Raw genomic sequence first — 22,399 nt, 5'->3', positions numbered from 1 at the left:
CGAGAGGTGAAAAGTTAATCAGAGTACAGTAGTTGTCACTCTGCTGCTGCAGGAACATGGTTGCAGCTCTCTCGAAAAATAATCTCTTTGATCCTTCAAAACTAGATCCTGCTGATACTGATTTTTTTGTTCTCCCCTCAAGATAGCTATTATCTTCTGCAGGTTGTGAAACCTGGTGTCCATGTTGTGCAGCTTTTGTCTGCACTGTACGAAGGCAGAATAGAGTGGGGGCTTGTTAGTTGGAGTGAGACAGTGAGAGCGATGAATTATTTTTTGCTGTTTGGTGAAACAGGGAAAGGGGAAAAGATGAATATAGCTGAAATAGTGAAAAAAGAAAACATCCATGAACAATTTACTTTGCCCAGTTAACTTGATTCTCTTACCTTTATCTCCTCTACCCATAATGGTATGTGTCAACTCCACTAGGAGTAGAAAAAATACTTCTACAACAATGAGGACAGGTCTGGAACAGATATCACATAGAAAGAGACTTTGGTAGAGGGAAGTAGAAGATGGAAGTCTTAAATGCCTGCTGCTGTTTGTTTCTGTCTTTATTTCTCTTGGTGCTCTTTTTTGTTTGCTTTCTTGGTATATATTTGTGTGCATATATATATATGTATATATATATTTATACATGTGTGCTTATAAATGTACTGTATTTGTAAATATTCCAATATTTGTTCATTTCTTGTGATTCAGGGAAGCTGAAGTCAATATGGCAGTCTGATCTTTACTCATAATATTATATATTACTTAGCTAGTAAAGGAAATTTCAGTCAAGTGGAGTTACTTAAAATATAGTATGAACACTGTCATTTAATTCAAATACAGAATTCTGTAGGATAAGAACCATGGTACCTAAATTACCTCTTGAGTCTTTCACAGGAAAGAAAGCATAGATCGGATACACTTAATCACTATAATTAACTAGCTTACCTTTATATCTCTGATTAGCTGGAGATCATAAGCCTCTGTTTTCCTTTATATATCTTTACAGTAGATTATATATATTCCTATTGTGAATGTCACATTGGTTGTGCTCTTTGTGACAATGGAATTAACTTCTTGGCCAGATGGCAAATCTATCAGTTCAATATGTACTTGCAGTGTAGTTAAAAACTCAGAATGAGCTAAAATTAAATGCTTCCCATATGAGATAATTTCTTTTCCTGAACTTGTGTTAATTTATAACAGCGTTAATAGGACTTTTTCTTTAAGTGTATCTTGTCAGAATGACTGAAAGCAAACATAAAAAAAATTAATTTGAAATATTCTCAATTTGCGGTTTACACTTTATGGAAGAGAAACCAGGAATTTGTGATTTATATAACAAAATTTGTTAGTACGTCCAGGTTCAGTTGCACCACCTGCCCTTGACTGTAGAATTATCGCTTTATCGGAACTTAATGGGATAATGCTGTGCTTGATGGTAGATATATTCTTAGCCTGTTCCAATCACGGGATTAAATGCTAAAATCTCATTGAAAAGCTTTAACGTAATGTATTTTGCCTTGTTAATTTGGATAAAATGGCACATACTCCAGGTAGAGTGATGAATTCGTAATTCTACAGAACTGCACTTGAGCTCAAATTTGTGTCTAACATGCTCCCTGATGGAGTCTATGTGCCAGTAGCCACAACTTTTTATTTTTAGTCTTTTTTTTTCGGTCTTGTCTCATTTTGAAAGTATCTTAGCAAAACAAAGCTGTGTGCATGAAGCTTGAGCAGACTGTACATATGATCATTTAATGTGCCAAAAAGGACGTATGCAAACACTGTGAATAAACTTTCTTCATTGCTTTAAAATTTCACTTAGTTTCTCTTAAAGCTTTGTTAGTAGCAATGTTATATAAAACATTCTCTTGAAAGAAAGTGACTTGTAGTTGAAGCTATGCTGTCAGTGTCTTGCATTACTTAACTGAGTACATTACTAGAATTTTTTTCTACAGTTACTGATCATACAAAAGTAAATTATAGTTAACTTTGAACATAACAGAGGCATTTCCATTTGTAAATTAAAGTGTTGTAATGTAATGTAATAGTAATGTAAATTAGTGTAAATCAGTGTATTCATCTGCATAGAGTCTGGTCTACCTTCATGCTGCTACTTCTCACTGCCTACTTCTAATTTCTCTTCGTGATTTAGAGACAGATTTATGTTGGGTGTTAATGGTCATTATTATATGTCTGTTTGTGTGTATAAATATACATATTTAAGAATATAGATATATACAAAGACACACGCACCCAAATTAGTAACTGTTCTGAAACAGGAATCTACATTATGCTCTCTGATTTCAGGAAACTTGGCAACATGTGGGTAAGACACACAAAGATGTTTTGGTGCTTTTTGGCTGCTTCATTGATATGGAGTGATCTGTCACAGACATGCTTCCACTGCTATTGTTAGGTTTACTGTATTTTCTTTCCTTAGCACATAAAAATTTATTTATCATGTGCTCAGAAAAGAGCTGCCCAACATTTTGCTAATCTCCTTTGTCAGGGAGTCTGAAATTCTTTGATGTTGCAGTGGTAAATGCCATGGTTTGCCAAAGCACACTCTGTCCTGTCCTCTGTTCTCAAATGCTTCCTGTCCTGTATTCAGCCTGTTAAAATATACTGAATATCTGGATGTTACCATCTAAACAGGTTGTCTCTAGGCTGGAATGTGCCTTAATAGCATGGCAGGGCTATTGTTAAAATTTAGAATATTTATAACTGTTATAACAGCTCTGTTCTAAATGTTTAGAACATTTATAGCTCCTTTAGGAGCCTTACCTGAAAAGTTGAAGCTGTCTTAGTTACTGCAGTCCTGCCTAGTTTGGTGCAGAATTATGCTGCCAGAACAATATGTATTAGACTGATCCAGAGGAATTGGGATGAAATCACTCTGGAATCATTGTAGCCAGTGGACACTTCTGTGTTCTAGCTCACTTTTGTATTAAAAAGCGACCAAATGAAAATAAAAGCTGAAATAAAACCTGAAATAAAAACATGACTTCAAGTACTTCAAATGTGGGATGCCTCCCTTTTCTGGTGAGACATTTAAAATTAGTCTGAAATATCTAAGAGGAAAAGTTTTGAGCATGTTTAACCAGCAACTAAGAAAAAACAATTTTCCCCTTCTTTTTGACTTAGAACGTTCTGTTTAATTTTCGTAGAAATATAGTTAATCTTTAGATTAAAAGTTGAATGTGTACAATAAACAATTCATTCCACGAGAGATTTAAGAAATTCTTGAGTCAGAGTTAGAACAAAAATGTGGTTTTGATGAATGCAAGCAAAGTGTGGAAAAGACAGTATTACTGTAGACTATTTTTTTCCCGCCTGTTGATTTTGAAAACAAGAGAATTGACGGCTAGGGACAAATGCAGTATGGCAAGTTACTGCAACTGCATGTTTTGTGTCCATGGAAAATTCTGATTTTTATAGATTCTGATATTTGCATCTAGTTTTTCATTAGGAGTTAAGACTGTCAACATCAAAATTAAACTAGGTGTTGAGAGAAGTAGCCTACAATTCAGAGTAGGGCTTTCTAGCTGCTTGGTTTGCATGCTGTAGACTCCAGAAAGATACATAAAGGGTGTAAAATTTGAAAGAGCATTTTCTGCTAGAAATTTGTCTTCTGCACTCTAGGTCAGTCTTTTTATCATCTGCTATATACCCCCCAGCCAGCTGTCCTCTGATGATTGTAATTGATTTTAAATGGACTGTTCTGCAATATATTAATGATTTGCATCTTCCTGTAGTTATTAATTTCATTCTTTCTCAAAATACTGCCTTATGGGATACAGCTCTTGATGGGAAATAATAGACCAAATGTTTGTTTGCTCAGTTATTAGTTGCTGGGTTTCACCTGATTTCTGAAGAGTTCAGTTTTTAATTATATTTGTGAAATAAAGTTATACATAGAAAGTCTATCTGTACATAAAAGATGCAATAAACTAAAGTTCTGTATGTGTAACACAATTTTTTGGTTCTTTTTTTGTTTGGTTTTGTCCTGGTGAAATAATAGCTATAATGCTAGCTGTGGTAGGAGTCCTTACTTAGAGGGTTCTGGTTTAAAGACTCACAAAGAGATATTGGAATATAGAAATCTTATGCTGTTTTTTCATACTAATGAAGTATTAATAATCTTCTGAATTGGCTGTTCAGGCCAGGTTCAGATTGTTCAATACCTTATTTCTTTTTCTATTTTCAGGAGACACTAGATTTGAGTAGAATGTTATTTTTAGGGTAGACAATGGCCTTTTTTTGACATTGCCAAATTATAATACTGCCATACATTATGCTGAAGGCTGAGTCGATATATCATGATGAGAAGTCAGGGCCCAGTTTCGGGAAAGTGGCACATGAACACTTCAATGTATTCAGGCTTTTCACCCCTTCTCTTATGCCAGTTTTAGTTGACAAATTGCATCAGGGGTTAGTTGGTTATGTGCTGGAAACCTTTTTTTCTTACAGACGTCACTTTCTGAATGTTAATATCTTTCTGCAGTATAGAACCCTGCGTGGAGGAGGTCCAGATAAGTAGCCTCTAAAGCCCTGGATTTCTTCCAAAGTAGTTTATTGGTTTTCCATTTATAGCCATGTGCCTGTCCATGTGTTATGTGCCTGAGCTGTTGGATCAAAGGTTTGTTCAGACAGCAGTGAAGCCGAGGCAGCTGCTTCACTGTGTGTGTGCTCAGGGCCCACAGCCCCCCGCCCAGGGCAGGGTTTCCTCCCACCCCCATTCCATGAGGCTGCTTGCTGCTGAGCCCTGGGTGTGGGGGAAGGCAAACCTTTGGACTGTCTTTCCCTTGGTAGAGGATCTTATTTGTGTCTTTCTCAGCCAAGTCTACCTGCATATGGATCTTCTAAAATTTCGGAGATAATTATATTATATTAATCTTTCTATATAAATCAAATACAGATTCAAAAGACACTGGGCAGACAGGGAGACTGCTGGACAGTGTGTCTTCTTGTTTGCTTGGAAAACACATTAAAGGATGTGTTCTTTGGAGTATTAGTTGGTGATTCTCTTGTTTCAGTGGTTAAATATGGAACTAAATATTTACTGTTGATTCTGCTTTAAGCTGTCTGCATTCAGTCTTGAAAGGTAAACAAAATACACCAACTTGAAGTAGAGACTAAGGATTATTTTTGCCTTGCATGCAGTTCAGGCATTATAGCAGGATGCAGAGATCTAAGTCAACGCAATGTGACATGATGTGACATGATCAGGTTGTTCTCTGCTATAACTCTTGATTCCTTCTGTGGAAAAATGGAACTATTTAAGAATGTAGAAAATACATTCTGCAGCTCGGACTCATGGCGTGTCTAGTCCTGTACTGTGTGCCTTCCAGTGGGCACTGGAATGTTTCCCATCCTCTATAGCCAAGGGCACATCCCAGCCTGTTTTCTCTAGCATCTGATGAGGATGCATTTTTAAAAGCTTTGTCTAATCTCTTTTTAAACCTCCTGCTGCTGTTTGCTTTCATGGCCTCCTGTGGCAACAAATTCCAGATGCTTAATATCGTCTTCATAAAAAAGTACTTAATCTTTTTGAAACTTAACTCCTGAAGTTTCAATAAACATCCACTATTTCTGGAATGGTAGTACTTGGTGGATAATTCTGCCTTCACTATACCTGATGTTCATGTGTAGACATTGTACCCCTTGGTCATATTTCTTCTTCTCTCCAAACTACAGACTCCTGCCATTTTTTGGTCTTCCTAAAACATCTGTTCCAGCCTGTTAATAGTTTTGGTTATTCTTTTTCCTAATGGTTTCTCAGTTCCTGTATATGTGCAACTGCTTGGTCCTATCTGCTTGTGGCTCTTTTCCTTTATTGAAATTTATCCTGTTTTTGTTGACATACTCTCTAAAAAGTCAAGAACATTTTTAAATTTTAACCTTGTCTTCAATTTTTACGGCTTTGGTTTTGATTGAAAACTTAATAAGAACTTTTTATTTCTATTCCAGAATTTAGATTGTTAATGGAGACATGAGCAAAACCAGATACAAAGCAGAATCCTCTGAATCCATTCTAAATGCAGAATCCATTCTGCAAAATGTCCTCCCATTTTTTCAATGAGCTTGATTTTTCAACCAGCTTACACCTCTCCTGAGATAATCTGGACATAGTTGCTGTGGTTTGTAAGAAAGTTTTTAATAAAGGTGAGGGTATACATTGTTTTCAGCTTCTCCAGCATTAGGGCTTGTAACTAGGAGAGATAGAAATCAGACTTGATCAATGTGACTTTTGCATGACAAAGCTTCTTACCTTCTGCATATCTACATATTTTCTAGAGACTGAAGCTAGAATAACTAGCTCATTGTTTCCCAACCTCTACTGTCTGATCACCATTTTTTCTTGAATATGGGTAACACTTTTGCTTTTTCCACGCTTCTGATACTTCACTCAGGCTTGTGAATTTTCAGAGCTGAGTCCTAAAAGTTCTCTGTTAGTTTCAGCCACTGCCTTAAATATCCAAGGGTGAAACTAACTAGGTCCAGACAATTTTAAAATATTTAACTTTCTTTAGCAATCTGTTCCTTTTAAAGAGGATTTGAAGTGTTTATTGGCATTAATCATACTAGGTGGGAGATTCAAGGCTGCAATGAAGATTATTAGTGTATGCAGATTCCAGATTAAGGGGAAATAGTATTTATAATAATGTTTTTCTCTAATAAACACGCATGACCGAGGGTAATCAGGAATGATTGCTAATTCATCAAGTCCAGTTCCTTGCTATTTTTGGCAGGTGTATTGCAGCACCCCATAGAACCTGACTCACTAACAGCTCTTTAAGGGCTGTCCAGCAGTTATGGGTGTTGTAGACGAGTGCTTCTGTTGTCACATTTGTGTTCACGGGTGTTGCAGGAAAGGGCAGACTAATGAAATGACCAAAGATGTGAAAGCCTGCCTCTTAGAGCCTGTATTAGTGTGGTGTATAAGTATTGCCTTCTTCAGTCTGTAAATAAGTATAAAAAAAATGAAGTACAAGTTCAAAGCCGTGACATGTTTTGTTATGTAGTCAGTTTTATCAGTAGATGCAGCAATAGCATTGCAATTTCTTGGCTCCTTTTTTGGGAGAAGACATTCTTGTACTGCATTGGAGAAAGAATAAATTCCTGATTAAAATCTCAGTCTCAAAGAAATGCCTGTTGTTTGTGAAGAAACTGAAAACTTCAGGAGCCAGTGAAGTGTTCTTAACAGCTTTTGAGCAATGTGAGTGCAGTAAAGATGGAGGCCTTTTTCTTGCTCTTATTCTCAATTCCGCATGGGTGTCACAGGCTCCGATAAGCTTAATTGGCATAGGCTATCCTTTTTCTTAATAATAAACAAGCAGGTCCTTCCCAGATTAAACTTTAGTCTGAATAGTACTGTACTGAATAACCATTGTGCAGATTTTGGCTTTTCTTCCCACTCTCTCCCTTGAGGTATGAAAAAATTCCCATGCTTTGTTTTAGTAATGCAGTGTTTTGGTGGATTTATTTTAACTTAGGTATTGTTTAAGCTAATTGACCAGGTGAAAGAAACACATTTTACTCACAGTATTTTTGATAGTCTTTGTTCCTGCAGGAGTTTCTTTTCCAATCTTTCTTAAGCCCTGAACAAATCTTTCTCTCATGCAACAGAATTTCTGGGCTTGCCTGTCAGTACAGTCAAACTTGTAGGGGGTCTGGCCCTGGGCCTCTTAGCATCTATAGCAACGTTTAAATATGTAAAAGAGAATGAAATGCTCTGTTCACTGTTTTCCGTGAGTACAGGAAAGAAAAAAAGAGTTGTTGCAGCATAAGAGACTTAACTTAGGCAGCAGTCAGGTGCTTAGATATGGGAATGGGTTGCCTGAAAAGACTACAGGATCTCTTTCAACTCTGGATTTTTGAGGACGGGCTAAACAAATATCTGTTGGAATTAATATTTGTAGAAATTAACTCTGTATATGGACAGATGGACTGCAAAATTTTAGAGACTCCTGTATTCTGTGTATAAGGGTTGAAGACTGAAAGCCTGAACGCTGCGGCATTTACTGGAGGAAACAGAAGGATAGGTCTGAAAAGCTCAGAGGGATTCCAGCTCCCAAGGGGATGTGCAACAAGACAGCATCAAACAAGCAGTCTGCCCAAGGCCACTGACACAGGGGTCTGAGGAGCAGCCCAGCAGGTCCCTTCTAGTCTGTCAGTGGTGTGAGCTCATTGATTTTGGGTTCTTTCATGATGCCTGCTATTCCTTGCACATAGATGCACACAGAGGCATGCATGGATGGTATAACAGAACGGGGATAGGGTCTATCCTAATCTATTTCAATAGGAAAAAGTTATTTGAAAATGGTCAGCCTTATGGCAAATTGTGTGAAAATAAAGATTTATTGCTGTTGTGAAAAGACTTGTTTGATGCAAGTAGCTGTTTTTTATTCTTTCTTTTCTAGTTTCATGTTTCTTCTAAACATGAATTTTAATGTAAACATTTTCTGAACATTAATTTCTTCTTTACTCTCTTTAATTTTTTTTTACTGGTCTTTACTTGACCCTTCAGACCTGTGGCTGAAAATGTAGAGTTAGGAGAATCACAAACTTGGAATTTTTGCTTTATTTTATTGACTATTTTGTGCTATCCTTAGTTCAAAGAAAAACTACTGTAGTCACAGGGGGGATTTTGAATGTTGATTTAAAAGGTTCCCTATGCTATTTGTAACCATACTGTTAAGCTGGTACTTAGGGAAAAGTGAGATAATTAATCCATTATACTTGTCAAAGACAACTGCGTAATATAAAGGATCTGTGAAATAAGAGCAGTAAAATAGGTTTGTGTGGTTCTGTCTTTATTTTAGTGCTGGTAGAATAGCAATGTTCTTACTAATGGTTCTAAGCTTGTGCTGCTCGTGGTGAGCAGTACTCACAAACTGCAGGGCTTGACAAGCTGTATCCATGAAAGAACAGTGATTTAAACTTCATACAATTTTCAACTACAACACAGGAGTCAAGAAACCTTGAATATATTCCCCAAAATTATGTGGAATGGAAATTAATGTTCGATTAGGAGGATCCATTAAGAATTATTTTGACCTCCTAGAAATTGCTGCCATAAAATTTCCTGGTATTTAACTTTAAGCATTTGTTGGTTCTGCCCTTTTTCCCCCACATCCCCTCCTCCTTGTGATACTGTATGATTTTTGGTACTCTGTAGATTTTATATTGATTTGGCCTTCAAGCTTTAAGCAGGCTGAGAGGTTTCCAGAGGTGTGTTATGATTTACAACTCTGTGGCCACCTTTCAGTGAAGCATTGCCCGCTGTCTCTGTGAGTACTGGCCCAGCCTCGAAGGCTGATGTGGTCCCTGCTGGCCCAGTGGTCCCACTGCTGCCTGTGGTTGTTGTGCAGCTTGCATGGCAGCATGACAAGAAGATGGCAGTTACTCCCTGGAGCAATAACATGAAGTCTTTCTAGTGGCAGCTAGGATGCTTGTGCTACAAATTTATCCAGAGTGACTCAAAATTAGTCCCAGTGGGTAAAATGGTGGCAGTTAGCCTGATTTGGTAGGAAAAAGAGCCCTATGGTTGCGAGCCCTGCTGGGTCACATCCCCTGCTCCTAGGGACTAGAAAACGAGCCCAGGCTCTTTTTGGTTTGCTGGTGATGGGAGTAGCTTTGCTGCCTTGCTGCCATGGTGATACATTCAGTGCACAGAAGAACCTGCATCAAAGCATTTCTGGGAGTACACTTGCAGTACTGCAAAAAACATTGGTCATCCTAAAAGCAGTCTGAAGTGTCCTGATGAAGAAATGGCATACAGCAGAGTCCCAGACCTGAATACCTACTTTTCTTTGGCAGTTCTTAGTTTTTCTTGCTAGTAGTATGAGACAATGAGAGTGTTGAATAATTTTCTCCTAAGTCCCACTGTGCAGCCTTAGTTCTGGACACCCAGGTGCAGTAATTTACAACTCTTTTCAAATGTTGCCATGATTCTACCTAGCAGCAGGGGAAAAAAAAATCCAAATTTATTTCTTTAATGAGTTAGCTTTGTTATGGCTGAAGAACATTTTCTTATGCTGCATTCTGGTAAGATTTTAGTTAATATAATAGAAATACAGATTTAAACATATATTTGAAATGTATAGAAGTGTCTATTATGCATTATATTTAAAGTATGCTTATAACCTGAACCACACATTTGGTGTTACTGTCAAAGGCTACATTTGTCGCTAAATTTCGGATTAGTTTTTCCTGTTTGTCTGAAGAAGTTGTTTATTGTGTTTTATATTTTCATGGACTGAAATAAAGTGTTTATATCTGATTTATTCTGAAATGAAACATTAGCATGTTTCTCCTGAGAAGTGCACTAGCTGGGAAGTATTGGAATTTTTTTAATTTAAAAAAAAGAGTTAGATCTTTCATTTAGGTGTATGGGAAAATGTTCTTACTACTCTGAAACTTGTTGCCTCTTAAACAAAATATCAGGAACAATAGAAATACTGTGAAATTGGTTATCAGCTGCAAATGTGATGTTGTTTCCTTTACCTTACATTTTACATGCTTTCCCACTTTCCCATTCCTTTATAAGGCCTTTTCCTACATGTGACATTTAAATTATGGAGCAATAATGAAAATTAAGAAAATGACTATCACAACAGAAGTTAGACATTGATGTTTTTATATATAGATGTTGTCTTGTTTAAATTTGCTTGAGTAGGAGATTGCACGGTATATTTGTTAGAACATTTGATTTCAGAATATACTTTATGCAGCTATGTAAATTGCATGTCAAGAGACTGTCTTTAGGAGGCTTCACGTTTATCTAGGGCACTACCAGCTGCATCTGATTTATTACTGCAACATTTCATAAGGTAGTGCTATGCTTGTTTTAATATTTAATCTGAGATGTGGAAGGCATTGCCTGTTGTACTGAGCAACAGTTTTCCATTGTTTCCTTGAATCCCATTTATCATCTGTGAATTTGTGTTCATTATATTATAGATATTGTGGGGCAAGGACTTCCCAAAGTGTCTGAGTGACTGTGACAGTCATAGTGACAATGTCAGGTACTTTCTGTAGCAATAGGAAAAAAATACTTTGCTCTTCAGTCTTCTTGCAATGACATGTTTTATTTCAACCAAACACAACAAAACTTTTAAGTGCCATCCCAAGTGTGTACTTTACCTGTGAGCCGCAATCAGAAAATACTTGGTTAATGTAGGAGTCATTATTTTAATGCATAATGCTTTCCTTGTGGTACAAACAGAAAGCAGTTTGAATTATGAATATTATTTGTGACATGAATTATTAAACAGTGTCTGAGAGATTTAAAGTACATCTCAAGGTGATACATGAAGGACAGTTTTGAGAGTGTTTTCATCTTGAGGTGTGTTTCATGTTGACAGCTATTGCAGTAAGGTCTTCAAAGAAATTTAGATCTTATGTAAAAGTTTCAGAGTCTCAAGTTGTTGACTAGAATGTGCTCATGCCATTAAAACTTTTTCAATCTTAATCTCTTTCAGTCCCAGCAAAGATGCATTGTGATCTTTGCACTGGTATGCTGCTTTGCAATTCTGGTTGCACTGATATTTTCGGCAGTGGATATTATGGGAGAAGATGAGGATGGACTCTCAGAGAAGAACTGTCAAAATAACTGTCGGTAAGAGGTAACAAACAAAACTTCTCTTTTGGGGTGGAAAGGAACATATATGTGTTACATAAGGGCATGAAGTAATTGCCATGGTCCTGTGGTGTTATTGGGAAGAGTAGCTAACAGAGGAAGAAAATAGTTTCTCATTTTAAATTTCTGGTTTTGGAGGTTAGTTTAACAAAATAAGAGCACACTTTTTGAAGTTATTGGTGGTGTGTTTTGAGCAAGACCCTTGTGTTTGATCAATTACTTTGTAAGCCTGAGCCAAAGCCCATTAAGTTTCAGCAATTGAGTACTGAGGTGGATCACATAGTTCCCAATTCTTTCATGTCTATTTCTCATCAAGATTGCTTCTTTCTTTCTTTCTCCAGAAAGGTCACTGATGCCTTTTGACCTAAGATTGCTGTCCCTTCTGTGTAGGGGGAGTTTTTCTATTTCCTGTTTGATGCATTCCTATGAACTGAGGCTTGCCTATGAACTGTGAAGGAAATTAGTGATATGATCAGAAAGATGAGTGTTGACAGTGTTGAATTAAGACTTTCCTCAGACACGTGCCATAGCTGTTTATATCTTTTAACTTTTGGTTCTGTTAGTTTTAACTAAGTGATTAGGTTTTTGGGCCTTTCATTTCCTGACTGTGAATCTCATTTTGCTGCTCCTCACTGTCAGCTCCCTCCATTAATTGGTTCATTAGTGATGACCAATGCTTTTCCTGGGTCATCTTCTGAGCCTCTTCTGTCCACCAAGCTGATGTAAAAATCATTTGTAGGTTTCATTCCCAGTTGTATTCTGTTTGGGGTTTTATCAAAACTTTTAATTTTATACAGAGCACCCTCTCTGATCCACTGTACGAAAAAACCCATCATTGTTAAATAACTTCACAGAGATCCATTCTAATCTTATCATGGAATTGCTGGAGTGGGAGGGGCCTCTGGGCATCCTTCAGTCCATGACCCCACTCAGAACAGTCAGCTACAGCAGGTTGCTCAGGCATGTGCACAGTCATGCTCTGTGTAGCTCCAAGGATGGACTCCACAGCCTTTCTGGACAGCCTGTTCCACTGTTTGTGCAGAACCTACCTGCCAATGGCTGGGTATACATTGGGTAGGAGCTAACTGACATTTGCATTTTAGAATAATTTAATGAAAGATTGATGTTTCTTTGAGCTTTTGATCCTTATTTCTGTTGTTTGTTCATTTTGTGTGAAGACTCTTTTGGGACAGTACCTTTTTATGCTGCACCTGTTACATTGCAGATAGCGCTAATTCAGAATCCAGAAATTTTTGTAATGTCTTTTCAATTATAATGCGGTTTTTTAATATTGTTTGCATGCTGCTTAAGAAACAAAACAAAAAAACCCCAAAAAAACAAACCTGATGCTGCAAGTATATTCCATATACTTGGTGCTGCAAGTATATTCCATTTCAAAGGAGATACAGATTCTTTAAATCTGTATCTCCTTTGAAATGGAATATACTCACAGCATCAGGTAGCTTTGTCCTGAAACCAGCTGTCCATCTGGCACTTTTTGCAATAATTGTTTTTAGGTTTGGTTTTGTTCACTTCGTTGTACTCCTACAGGTCTGGGCAGGCTTCTGATTTCTTCTCTGAATTTTCTAGAGTTCAGCCAGCTTTCCTTCCCCCATCAAAGTTTTAAGTGTCTTTTACTGCGAGGTGTTGTCTTCCAAAATTTTTGAAGATACTGCATGTGTCACCTCTACACCCACTGTCTCCATGTGTGAATCTTTGACAGAACTAGGTCAGATGAGGGGAAAGTCTTCCTGCTTATTGGCTTCAGTGCACTGCACACGACTTCAATACAGTCAGAAACTACTGCAGCATGTTTCCTCTTAGTTGTATCAACTCATGATTTCCATTCTGTTCTGGCTAGCTGTGTAGGCCTAGCCAAGGAAGGACTTCACCTTCTTCACTTTTAATTCGTCAAAGGAGAAAAAAATCAGAGTAGAAGTACTCTGATTACTTTTCTTAGTACTATGTATAAGAAGTGATACATAGTACTAAGAAAAACAGGGATATTAATTTTTTTCCATGTGAGAGATTGATTCCTTCTGTCTGTTGGCATGGGTTACAGCAATCTGCTTTTACAAAGAATACTTACATTTGCTCATTGTTCTGTTGGTTCACATGTGTCATTCTTGTCCTCTCCTGGATTGTGTTAGAGGAGCCTGAGACTAAATTCAGCCTCTTGACTTTAAACATAAGAGTCAATTAAACTGCTCTGAGTTTACAGGGCTAAAAGTGAGCCCAGAGCCCAGCTCTATTTTAGGGTGCCTTTCCCAGAGTGATCCAAGTGCGTGGTCTAGCTACTAATGCCTGAACCAGAAGGCATGTGAACGCTGTGCGTACAAACTGCCGAAACCAGTTCTAACAACAGTATCCAAGTGCTGGCAGCTGCTACCTGCTAACATTGAGTCCTTCTCTACACGATGAAACTGGGGTCCTTTATGTGTTAAATACATCACAGAAGTGTCACATTAGCTGAAGTGTCACAAATCAATTGCTGCCAGGGGCATATATTTAGTACTTGGGCTAAGCACTTTTAATAAGTAAGACAAGAGTTACTGAATTCTTGCATTTCTGCTGTGTGAGTACTTTCCCTGACATTCAGGAAGAGGTGCTTACATTAGCAGGATGTGCTGAGACAGAATGGTAATAGATGATTTTTTAAACTTTTTTATAATGAAATGTTTGTCAAATATAAGTTTATATGCTTGAGCCTATAACTCTTTTTTTGGTTTTAACTGATTGAATTTGTGAAGAATGTTGATGGGAAAGGATGCTATGGATTTGAGAAGAACTTTGCTGATGGTTTTTAATGGCTGTTTTCTTTGGAAAATTGAATTCCTGTGTTTTTTGTTTTAAAGGAAAATACACCTGAAATAGAACTATGGTCTAGAAAAGTTCTCTGGTTAGAAAGTTCTGGAGCTTGTGTGGAAAAATAGAATTTTAAAGAGAGCGTAAGAAGACTTTTTAGAATCTAGAGCTTTTGCAAGTGGTGTTTTCCAGTAAAGCTGACATCTCTCTTTGTTGTTGTGATTGGATTGTTCAGGAACACAAATGCAGCTTTTCTGATCTGCTTGTAATTCATCATGAGGCTCCCCTTCTATAAACCATTCCTTAATTACATGGGGAATACTTACTCTATATGTTCCCAAAATGACCTTACTCTTTATTGATGTATTTATTTCTCTTGGGGGCTTTGTAAAAAAATAAGTCAGGGAATGGGAAATCAAGCTTTTTCGCATATCTTCTCTGATTGCTGGAGAGATTGATGCTACCCATCCTATTAAAAGGAAACTCAACTGATTGAAATTAAAGGAAAAAAAGTAGCAGTGACTATGAAAAGTTGAGGCTTTGCAGTTTGTGCTCGGTATGTGATGGAAATTATTCTCTTGAGACGTCCACAGTGATGTTGTTCGGCAGCCCTGATGGATGAGACTGGTTAAGAGGATATGCTTAGCAGTCTGGGAATGTTGCCTGTCTTGCTGTGGGTCCATTAGACACTGAATCTATAAAATTAGATTATTGTAATTTGAAAATAGTACATTTTAATGGCTGATCTATTGTGAATAAATCTTGGCTAGCCTCTGATGTAACTCTGTGTCAGTTAAGACTTACTTGACTTTGTTGAAATTGACTGATAAATTCTAAAAATGGCAATTTGGGAAACAAAAGAAATTACAACTATGAAGAGATTGTCTCTGCTACCCAAACTATTTGAACCAAGGTTGTTTTGATTTATTAATGGTAACTTGAGCTGTTCAAAGCTCAACTTGAGCCTCTTCTCCTCCTTGTTGGTGCTGATAGCCATGCTAGGGATCCTGCGGAGTTTGCACATGCCCTTAGTTATCCTTATCTCACTGGCCTTTCCAATATCCATTGAAGCAGTGGTAGCAGCTGGCGCAGCTCCTACCTCTGGCTGTGGGTTTGGCCCTGTCTCTTGAGAGGGACTAGAGAACTAGGAAAAAGGGAAGCAATGGTAGCTGCTTTCCATGTTTACCAAGCTAAAACTAAAACTGTTGTCATATTTTTCTTTTCAATATTGCCTTACTCTGATGATAATTGGACGGATTTTCTTGCTTTCTGTTTGTGTGTGTTTTCAAGGCAGATTCTGTCTTGCATTCTGTTCCAGTGATGCTGGTTTGGTAATTTCTCTTCTCCTCAGAGTCATATATAATGAAGGCACTTGCTCTTTTGTGTTTAGATTTGTGTTGGAAGAATTTGCTGTTGTTTACGACAGGAGTGGCAAAGCCTATTTAGTTCACTTCTTGATTGTAGGTAGGCTTTGACCAGTGCTACCCTGTAACAAGTAGGCCATGATACCTGAGCAGTGTTTGTGATTTCTTTAGGTATTGTTTGGATTGTTTTGGATAAGGATTGGTATCCTGGAGAGGAGCTGAATCTTCCTGTTGACATGCAGAGCTTTAGAATTCAACACTACCCTGCAACACTGAATTTTAGAGATTAAATCTAGTTGCATACAATAATTATTTATATTGAGCAATTACTGTGTGTTGCATGCATTGCTTTCAATTTCATTAGATGATTATTCTCTGGTTGTGAAAGAGGGCCCACAATTGATTTTTTTCTGTTGCTTTATAAATCTTTCTTTCAACTACTCTGCTATTTCACTAAGTAGGGTTTTGCAGCACTGTTAAATAAGCATACTGCAGCACATGCTCACATTCATTTACCTTGGAAGTGCTTTGCCCCTGGCTTATTGTGGAGGAGATTTTCTGTGTGCTGCGTGGGTTCTGTACATAGCAAGGTTTATATTGACTGGTTTCTATTTAATAAACAAACTATGACAAGCATAATAGTTAAATGTCTAAACAGAACAAGATGCTCAGATTTTGAAAAGCCTGTTAAAGAGCAACTGAAGATTTCTATTTACAAAACAACTACTCCACTTGGCATAAAAATGCTTTCTGTCAACATGATGGACTAGAGCATCAAGTCTACCCTCAGTCAGTTTGCAGACACACCGATTTGAGCAGGAGTGTTGATCTTCTGGAGGCTCTGCAGAGGAATCTGGAGAGGCTGTATCAATGGACAAAGGCCAAAGGTATGAAGTTCACTAAGGCAAAGTGCTGGATCCTGCCCTTGGGTCACAACAACCCCTTGCAGCACTGCAGGCTGGGGCAGAGTGGCTGGAAAGCTGCCCAGCAGAAAAGGACCTGGGAGTGCTGGTTTACAGCAACTCAACATGAGCCAGGGTGTGTCCTGGGGATAAAGGAGGCCGATGGAATCCTGGCCTGTACCAGCAGTGGTACGGCCAGCAGGACCAGGACAGGGATTGTCCCCCTACACTGGGGAGGCCACACCTCATGTGCTGTGTCCACTTCTGGGCCCTCACTGCAAGAAGGACATTGAGGTGCTGGAGAGGGTCCAGAGGAGGGCAACAGAGCTGGTGAAGGGTCTGGAGCACCAAGTCTTGTGAGGAATGGCTGAGGGAGCTGGGGTTGCTTAGTCTGGAGAATAGGAGGCTCAGGGCTGACCTTATTGCTTTCTTCAGCCACCTGAAACGGGCTGTAGCCAGGTGAGGGTCAGTCTCTGCTCCCACATGGCAAGTGGTAGAGGAAATGGCTTCAGGTTGTGTTAGGGGAGGTTCAGGTGGGATATTAAAAGCTATTTCTTCACCGAAAGGGTTATGAAGCATTGAAACAAGTTGCTCAGCAATGTGGTAGAATCATCATCCCTGCAGGTATCTAAAAGAGATATAAATACAGGGCTCAGGGATGTGGTTTAGTGGTGAACAGGGTTAACAATGGTGCTGGGTTAATGGTTGGACTTTGTGATTTTTTTCTTTCCAACCTTAACAATTCTAATTTTCCAACCTTAACAGTTCTAACTGTTTTCTTCTTGGTTTTGGGTGATACAGAGAATGAGCTATAAAACCTCCAAGTTTTTCAGATGATCTCTACTTGTAGTCATTTTTATTTTTGCATCCAAAGAAGGAATACTCTTTCAATTGAAGTTTTATGGCTGGGCACTGCAAAACTCTGGTGTACCTCTTGCAAGTCCATTCAAAATCTGAAGCCAGGGAAGGAAATCAAAAACTTGCACAAGAAGTTCTACTTTTCCTGCCTTTTATTTTTCATTTTTTGAAATGCATTTCAATGGAAAAGATAGTGTATTAACAGTACAGTACCTGTACAATTTTTTCCTGTGTTTCAGCACAAAATACAAAAAGCAAAGGATTTTTGTTATTGTTTTGCATTTACTTTCAGCTGTAGAGAGTGTCTTCACAGATAAAAAAATGAGTGACAAAATTCATGATTGTGTAGATCTTTTTCTGCCTGCATTACTCCCAGTAGATAGTTAATGGTTAATTACATTATATCAAATAGGTCTGGCTTCCACTCATTTTATTCAAACACACAAACCTATTATTTTTCCTATTCTTTGTTCTGTTAAATAGAATTATTTTCTGTGGAGTTTAGGACAGAGGGCTTTAGAGTCTCCTTAAGACAGCTTTTCCTGCCATGATACGTGTTTTATAGGATGTAAAACAGAGATTAACATATTTTGTGTTCTTGGAAGTTACCTTTTAAAGTATGTGTTTATTTCTCCTTTTATGACTTACAATTTGTGAATTGATATCAGAGAAAATGTTCCAAGCTAATAGAAATCAAATTTCAATTACTTTAAGGTTCCTAGATAATGCAGGTGGGATAAAGGAGTAATTCATGTGTTACAGTATCCTATCTCCTGTGTAGTTTGCTGGAGCTTCTCTGTGATTAAATCTTTTTATTTTGTCTTTTTTTTCCTCTCTTTCTCCCTTCTCAGCTTAATTTGTTCTTTTCTCTTTTCACCTTAATGACTTCAGAAGACTAAAATTACTTCATCCGAGCGAACTCAAAAGATTTCTGAGGTCATTTTCTATACCAGATTGTAAGGCTATACTAAGAATTATGAAATCTAAAATTATTGGTCATTCTCATGATCTTGAAAATTTATGACATTTCAGGGAAGTTTTTATTCTGCCTGGTGAGAATAGCCACCCAGCTTAATAAAGCTCCCTGATAAGTCATTCTTCCTTTTGCTTGTGGGAAAGGCATTAAAAGTAGGTAAAAATTGTAGTGGAGTCTCTCTGAATTCATGCTCCATTTCAGGGTGACTTGTTCATTCAGCCAGAGCTGACTTTGCATCAGATCCTAGCAAGCACCTGTTCCAGTGACACCATTTATTTTTAATTGCTTCTCCACCCTCGGAGCAGAATATGAAAAAGATACTTATTATCCTGTCAGGTTACATTAGATGTATTGGGTTCTGCAGCTAATTCTAGGACAGCACTGTGAGTGTCCTCTGGGCTAGCATGATTTGATACTCATCAGGAGTGCAAGTATATTGTGCTGGATGATTTCTGTGACCTGCGAGTAGGAGGCTGAGCCTGCCTTTCCAAGCACCATGGCGGTGTCACATTCAAGGGGGAGCAGGTGTGGTGCCTGCTGAAGCCCAAAGCCTTGTTCAGAGCTGGTGGGCCTGGTGGGCTTGAGCTGACACTGCTGTTCAGCCATGTGCAGCTCACTTTGTTGCGGTGGCCCGAGGTTGCACCCCAAGGGCAGCAGCTCCTGGCATTAATGTCCTCCTGGGAGGCGTCAGGGAGAGCTGCTGGTCACGGTTTGTTAGGGCTGGTTTTTCCAGATGCTCTTTACATGTACAGAAAGACAGCTTTTGGGAAAACGTTTGGAGGTTTTTCTTTGTTAGTCTGAAGATTTTCTTCCTGGTTTGTTTTCCTCTGAACACGTGAGTGAAATCTAGGCGAAGCCAGAGTCACCTCTCAGGGGTCTCTGGTATGGTGTCCATATGTCCAGGTATCTCTAGTTAGTCAGAGCGTTGTTGTGAGTAACACTTCAGATACAGATTGCTCTTGAATGTTGCAAGGCTGCAAGATGTCAATCGCCTGTGTTAATCAGAAGGTATGAGTTTGCTTCCTTTATTCAATTCACCCACATCCAATTGTCTTGACCAAGGGTAAAAAATGCACTGGAGAAATGTTTCATTACCATTAGTATTTTTTCATTTTATGTTTTAGGGTTTGTTTTTTTCCCCCCATAATTAATTTGCTTCCTGTCAACCAGGCTGAAAAAAAAATAATAATGCACAAAACCAGCTTTGGCATATGCCAGATGCAGATCTGTCATTTGTTCTCTATTTAATGACCAGTCCTTTCCAAATGAGATTATTTCAAAATTATTATACAGCTGAGAGTTGCATAATTAATTTGCTTCCTGTCAACCAGACTGAAAAAAAAAATAATAACGCACAAAACCAGCTTTGGCATGTGCCAGATGCAGATTGTCATTTGTTCTCTATGTAATGACCAGTCCTTTCCAAATAAGATTATTTCGAAATTATTATACAGCTGAGAGTTCTTATGACTGACAGCATCACAATGTGGTAGGTTTAAAGCTGCTTTCTTTACATACTAGGTGTTGAAATGGCTCTTCTGAGCACCATCAGTGATTTGCATGCCTTCTGATGTGAGGGGGAGGATTCATCTTGCCTCAGACTAAACTTTTGATGGATATTTGATAGCACATTGGAAGTGTTGGCTTTGACTTTTTACTCTAGATCTGATTGTAACTCTTGGAATAAGTATGTGACACTCATATATATTGACCACATATGGTATCTGATATCTTCTGTCAGTTTGGCAGGTATAGAGTTAATTGATTTTCGCTGACTTATCGAAATATTTCTTTAAAGAACCTATTGGAGAAATAAAGTGATTTTTGAAAATTTTCTTTGTTGTTTTTTATGAAATGGCTCCTCAATAGCTGGGCTTGAATAAGAATATTTTTTAGAACTCTTCTACTGGCTGAGCATTGGAGAAAAATGCACTTTTACCAGTATTTTAGCAAAATACGAACATGCATAAGCTTCATTACTGATCATGACACTTTAAGGCAAGATGAATGTGTCACCAGCACCAGGCAGGCAGCCATGATTTGGATTTTGTTCAAACACTCTCAGAAACCCTAGTCCTTTTCTCAGCCAGTTTTGGGTCACTTGTATCAGCTTGGCAGTGCATGTTTTACAGTTCATTGCAGATGCTGGTGGAGAGTATGGTTCAATAAATGCATTAGAGGATACTTGAGGGGATGTATTTGGGCCAGTGGAGGCTGAAGTGCTGGACTAGTGGAAGTGTCTCCTGAAAGATGCAGCCACTGGGACAGTGACAGACTGCAAGAGCTGCTGCATCTGCTGTGTTTCATAAATCCATGTGAGCCACCTCAAAGATATCCCCATAGACCTTCCAGTTTTGGGCCAAGACAGGCTGCCAAAACTGGAGGCAATCCATCACTACAGCAGCTTTGGGGAATGGTATGGGAAAGGAGAGATGTAACCTCTGTATGACAACAGGCAATCTGTTATCTTCCCTAGTGGCGCATCTGTTTGCATGTGAAAAGACTTCCTCAGGACTGACTAGAGAGGAGACAACAGTGAGTTTTTCAATTTGCTCTCGGGAAGAGTCACGCAAATACCTAAAATGGGCAGCCAACTGATCCTGTGTCAGAGGTACTGCTCTGGCTGTGTACACGTGGTAGAATTTCCAGAGAAAAATGTGCTTCTGATATTTGAGAGGGTTTTTATGTTTTCAGACCTTTCTTTAGAGTCAAGATTTTGCTGTTAAAATGTATTCCATGGGGTAAATACCAATAAGTCAGTTAATGCTTTCTATTAAGACCTAAAGAGGTGTTTTGTTGTTTGTTTGCTTTTTTCCTTTGGTGTTCTTAAAACACTGCTTTATCAATCTGGATAGCTTGTGTCTGTTAGGGGAAGAGGTTCCTGACTCTGTTCACCTTGGCCAGAAATGTACCCATCAATTTTTCTTCCCCCCCTCCCCCTTCCTCCCCAGTTTTAACTTGAATGCAACAAATTTTAAAGATGCATTTTTAGTCAGATGCAATTCTAGATGGACCTAACTTAATTACCATTAAAAAAGCCCCAACAAACGAACAAGCCCTACAACCAAAACCAAAATTAAACCGACAACAACAAAAGAGAAATACAAATAGATACCACATATAAAACCATCTGACAGTAGTTAAACCTACCTTCGTACTCCTAAGGTGTCCTGGAACGTTTCCATAGATTCTTGCCTCTGTAATTTGAGCACTGCAGTGTCCTTTGGGAATGGATACTTTAGGTACTTTATTCTTTTCATCTGTGGATTTTTATTACTGTTCCTACGTCGCCTATATCTGCTGAATTTGCAGTGCTGATTTCAAATAGTTGCTGACTAAAGTTTTTACCTTCAATTTTCCTTCATTGTTTTGCAAAGCATTTTTGTTTGTTCTTGCTCGACAGGAAGGGCATGAATTAAGTTTAAGGTATTGTTGGATTGTGTAAATGCCAACATCATAGAATATAATTTAATTTCTATTCTGGATAAGAGAGCTCTTACTTAGAAAATTCGCATTCAATTATTAACACCATAAAATCATGCTGATTTATGAGGAAAAATAACTTTTTGATTCTTGATTGGTTTCTACAACCATAAGCTAACACATTTATCCATTCCAAGTCATGCCAGGATAATCAGTGCCTTTTAGAAAGATGCGTGGGCCAAAAGAAAAATAGTAGCAATCAAATTCCCACTTCTTGTGTATTGATATGTGATTATTCAGTCCAAATTAGTGTTGCTCTTTACAGTTACAAAGTGTCCATATGAGAAGATCAGAGGTTGTATGGAAGGAAATAAAAAGACAACATAAATTCTGTTATTTAAAAAAAAGAAAGCCTGTAATAATTTGGCATATT

The 22,399-nt window shown here is 38.1% G+C and overlaps 1 protein-coding gene across 3 annotated transcripts in view; it reads left to right on the top strand.

Annotated features, from left to right (window-relative positions):
- Positions 1–22,399, top strand: part of PLD5 (phospholipase D family member 5) — a 166,002-nt gene that overhangs the window by 55,494 nt on the left and 88,109 nt on the right. Inside the window, exon 2 of one of the 3 annotated variants that reach the window (XM_005416223.2) lies at positions 11,481–11,617. In XM_005416223.2, coding sequence (XP_005416280.1) covers positions 11,481–11,617 — 137 coding nt within the window. Of the gene's footprint in view, positions 1–11,480; positions 11,625–22,399 lie in introns of those variants that run through there. The other 2 variants (XM_005416224.2, XM_031059193.1) reach the window with 2 other exon arrangements.

Source organism: Geospiza fortis, unplaced genomic scaffold, assembly GCF_000277835.1.
Source record: "Geospiza fortis unplaced genomic scaffold, GeoFor_1.0 scaffold41, whole genome shotgun sequence".
NCBI lineage: Eukaryota > Metazoa > Chordata > Aves > Passeriformes > Thraupidae > Geospiza > Geospiza fortis.
Note: the sequence above shows the minus strand (reverse complement) of the source record. Positions and strands in the feature narration are given on the sequence as shown.